We start from the raw sequence: 4,830 nt of genomic DNA on the forward strand, positions 1-4,830 counted from the left end.
CCTCTAGTTAACATGCCATTCATTTCACATATATCGGTGTGAATAAGTTCTAAAATGTTAGAAGTCCTTTTTACACTATGGTAAGGCTTTTTGATCATTTTAGATTCGACACAAATCTTGCATTAATTTTCATTATTTTCATCATATGAGATCAATTCACAATTTTTCATGCATTTCATGGCACTTATTCCAACATGACCTAATCTAGCATGCTTTTTGATCATTTTAGATTCGACACAAATCTTGCATTAATTTTCATTATTTTCATCATATGAGATCAATTCACAATTTTTCATGCATTTCATGGCACTTATTCCAACATGACCTAATCTAGCATGCCATAATTAAAATGAATCCACAACATAAGCGAAATCAGTTTTATTTATTTCATTGTCAATAGTACATAACTTGATCATTCCTTCACAAGAATAGCCATTTCCAACAAATTTCCCATTGAGGGATAATACAGGTTTACCGGACTCAAAGATACTTTTTATACCCGATTTTTCCAAGAGATTTCCACTCACTAGGTTCCTATTCATAACCGGGACATGTAGCACATTTGTGAGAGTAACGTTTTTCCCGAAAGTGAAGATAATGTCTATATTTCCTTTTCCAATCACTTTGGATCTCACCTCGTTACCCATTTGGATCTCTTGGTCTCCATACATTTCATTATATGTTTTAAATAAAGATTTGTCATATGATACATGTACCGTGGCACAAGTATCATACCACCAGCCGGGAACCTTTCCCTCAATAGCATTTATCTCATTTACGGTGGCACAATCTTTTCTTCTTTGATGAAATTCACTTTACCTTCGAAAGTGTTGTGTTTTCGGTGTCTACAATATTTTACGTAGTGTCCAGATTTTCCATAAATATAACATCCTCCTTTGGTCTTCTTCTTGGACTTGTTAAAGTTCCTTGAAGGCTTTCTCTTGTTGGATTTTGTAGGCGGATCAGATTTCTCAATAGCATTAGCCTTGGAAGTTCCCTCCAAAGAGTTTTCACTCTTGTCATGCAATCGGGATTCTTCCTCAATCCGAAGATGTTTTTGCAATTGTTCCAAAGAATAATCTTCGGAACTATGCATAATTTTCTTCCGATATCCTTTCCAAGTCCTCGGAAGTTTAGCAATTACAACCCCCACTTGAAAAGTCTCCGAGATTTCAATCTTCACCGCTTTCAATTTATTGATAATCACTTGCAACTCATGCACTTGGGGAAGTAGGGGGATATTTTCTAAGAATTTAAAATCAAAATACTTAGAAATTAAAAACTTCTTTGTATCTTCCTCTTCCGCCTTATACTTACTTTCCAAAGCGTTGTTGACTTCCTTCGTCGAAGTTGTATTTGTATACAAATCATATGAGCGATCCGACAGCGCATTCAAGATATGACCGTTGCAAATCAATTCATCTTCTTGGCCTTTTTGTCTCTCGGCCTTGATTGCTTCGGTCTCTTCACTTGTGGGTTCCGGCAAAGGCGCTAATTCTGGATCAAGGATATAAAAAATCTTCAACGTCGTTAATAGGAATTTCAACTTGTCTTGCCACTACGTGAAGTTCATCCCGTCAAAACGATCCAATCGAACTAGATCTTGATTCATAAGTTTAATGGTTGCCATGGTTGTCTCGTTCTCCATCGCAGGATAGTATCGTTTGAGATTGTTGGAAATATATAGAGGAATGAAGAAGAGACAACAAAAATGAAAATGTAATCACAAGTTGAATTAATATCCAAAAATTTGAAGAAAATAAAATGGAAGGCTCGAACGCGTAATCGCTGTCCTCAAACTATATTTGTCTCTTCTTGGGATTGAATGAGATGCTTAAGGATCTTTGGCAAACGGTTTGTAGGATTATAATAAGCCTTGTAAAAGATCTAGCACCAAAGTATAAGTGCAATCCTCTAAAACTTTAAGAACACAAAGAAGAAATTGAGTATGAATATCAATCAATTGTTTGATCTTTGATTTTGGAATGAGTATTGATCACAAAATGTTATTCACGTTATTTGGATTTAGATTTATCACCTATTTATAGGCCATCACCAAGTGTGCACGAAATGGTGCCAAAATAGGTTGAAAAGCCACCACTTTTGAAGTTATAACGGTAGAAAAGCGGCTCTCAACGGTCACAGGAAATCACCATGCGGCCGCATGGAGTAATTGAAGGGCCCCTTTAAATCTCAGTAGATGCCGCATTGCACAAAGTTTGGGCCTCCGTTTTTTCTTTATATTTCCACCGTTTGGTTTCCACGCCGGTTTTTCTTTGGCTTCCTTCAAGTTGTTTCATTGCATTTTCATTTCTTAATTGAATTTTGAACAACAATATAACAGATAAGGTTGCAGAATTTACGGTTAGATTTATCCTCTTATGTTCTTTAATGTACCATGGAGGTTCTGATTTAGCAGCTAAATAAGCTCACTGTTATTGTATCCAGTGAAATGCATGGCTTAAGCTAATAATCTACAAAGAAACTGTGAGCATTCTCATTTTGACAATAATTTCCGTCCTCATTGTTAATACTCCATCCGTCCGAATTATATAGGTTGAGTTTCATTTTTCTCTTGTCCCAAATATGTAGGCTTATTTCCTAATTTAGAATATTTTATTTTATTCCTTTACCAATATACTATTATTAAATTTTTCCCATTTAAAATGCTAACTTCCTGAAATCATCCATACACACATTTCCTATTTCTTGGAAAAATGAAACAATTCTCATTTCTTCTTCTTCAACTTAAATCATTCAAATTATTTACTAATTTCAACAATAAATTATTACTACATATTGAAAATTAAATAAGGGTAAATTAGGAAGATTTTGACAAAAATTGATTTTCCAATGACATTAAAGAAGATTTTCTAATCCGTATGAAAAACGAAACAAGCTTATATAATTGGGACGGATGAAGTATTTTAATTTTAGGAGTCTCGCCCTTTTCCTATTTGGGCCAATTTCTGCTTGGATTTTTTTTTAAAATTTTATTTACTTTTCTTATTTTGAAGCTGCAATTCTTTGCTTAGTTGGTCAGACACAACCAATTTCATTGTGGACCTGCGAAATCCCTTTTCAGAAGTATAGAATTGAAAAAGTCAATGTATATTCCATTGTCCATAATATTAAGGAAAAAAAAAAAAACTATGGAGATAGTTTAGTTAATTAATTACTAAGAAGGCATTAGCTAGGAAAGATGAAAAAGACTACAAAGTTGGCTCGAGCACATATTTAGGTTGGGCATCAATGGAAAGAGAAACTAGAGCTCCTCACCTATGTTTTAGAATAGAATCAAAGTACGTATTATAGGTTAAAATTCACCATTACATGTTTATGGAATTCAATAAGCACTTAAAGAAATATATTTGTCTCGTGTATATTCAACTAGAGAGTCCATACGGTCTAAAATTAAATTTTGTTAAAAGGTAAATGATAAGAGCTTTAACTAGTTATTTCATTTTTATTTATTTTATTTTTTTTTGGATGATGGGGGAACTCGTAGCCACTACCTTTTGGGTGCGCACTGGATAAACTCCCGAGCTGACGCAATAGCCTGCAAATGACGCCAATTAGATAAACAGCGCTAAGCAAGTCCGGTGCGACAGGCTCGACCGAAAAAGTATTGGTAGGAGGAATCGAACTCTTGACCAAAGGTCTTTGCACTCACCTACTCCACTAACTCGGCAACTCCATGAGGGGCTTTAACTAGTTATTTCCTTATTAGAACATGTGACGGTTTTTTAATTTTTTATTTATTATTATTTTTTTTCAGTTCCCTTTGTTAAAATTAGGTTGACTGAACATATTTTCCATTATAATACTTTTTCAATATACATGGGGTTCTCATTTAAAGGAGTTTTTAATTAGTTGAGATTGTCATATTCGACATTAATTGGCTCTTAAGTTATTGGTGTTAAATTGCTATTATTGTTAGTTAGGACAAAAACAAAAGTTGGGATTTCGATATTGGACCTATTAGATTTATTGAATGAGAAAAACTTGAATTACAAGCCCCATGAAAGGAGAAATTAACACTCCATGATAGGAGGAGAAACACTCCACAAAGGGAGGAAATAAAACTCCATTAAAGGAGGAAAATCAACTCCATAGAAGGAGGAAATGAAACCTCCATGGAAGGAGGGATTGGAGAGAAACTACTACAATCCAATGAGTGAAATGCATACACAGTACCTTATTTATAGAGAAAAAGACTAGAGTAATTATCTAACTAATTGGCTAATCACCTAACTAATTAACAGCCTAACAACTACAGCTGGGGATTGAAGTTCTGTTAAGATGGAATCTGGTGTCCGTGGAATTAGCTGGAATCTGGTGGAAGCTTCTGGATTTTTGGTGCACGTGTATTCCAACACACCCCCCTCAAGATGGACTAGGAGATCCATCTTGAAGATTAAGGAGTGAAATATGAAGCATACACTGATCTTTTGCTGGTGATCTTTTGCAGCAACCAAAATCTGTTTGCATGAGTCTTCTATCAGGAGTACCCAGTAGGACTCGCAGTTTAATTCTAATCTTCTACTCAGGCTCCATTTTATCAGAATCTGCACCAACACTCAGCGTTGAAGCTGTAGGAGCCTCATCCTCAGAAGTGGCATAGGACTCCAGAATCATATGTGAACCGAATAGAAAATACTTCAATAGAAGATATCACCAGATCAAATAAGTGAACAACTAGGGGGAAACAAAATAAAGCCCGATGGATCTTCAAGTTTGCAAATAATAATGCTAGAAGGTGCAAAAGCCCCAACAGACGTTGTTGACTCTGAGAGAATTGGAGCAGGCCCGCTGGAAGGCAACCTGTAC

The 4,830-nt window shown here is 35.3% G+C and overlaps 1 protein-coding gene across 1 annotated transcript; it reads right to left on the reverse strand.

Annotated features, from left to right (window-relative positions):
* Positions 1 to 775: 775 nt before the first annotated feature.
* Positions 776 to 3,699, reverse strand: LOC111409482. The gene is made up of 3 exons (XM_023039529.1): positions 3,687 to 3,699; positions 3,503 to 3,559; positions 776 to 1,497 (listed from the first exon to the last, which is right to left on the reverse strand). Exons 1-3 carry the CDS (start codon positions 3,697 to 3,699, stop codon positions 776 to 778), a joined length of 792 nt encoding a protein of 263 aa, XP_022895297.1.
* Between the last annotated feature and the right edge of the window lie 1,131 nt (positions 3,700 to 4,830).

Source organism: Olea europaea, chromosome 14 (assembly GCF_002742605.1).
Source record: "Olea europaea var. sylvestris chromosome 14, O_europaea_v1, whole genome shotgun sequence".
Classification (NCBI taxonomy): domain Eukaryota; kingdom Viridiplantae; phylum Streptophyta; class Magnoliopsida; order Lamiales; family Oleaceae; genus Olea; species Olea europaea.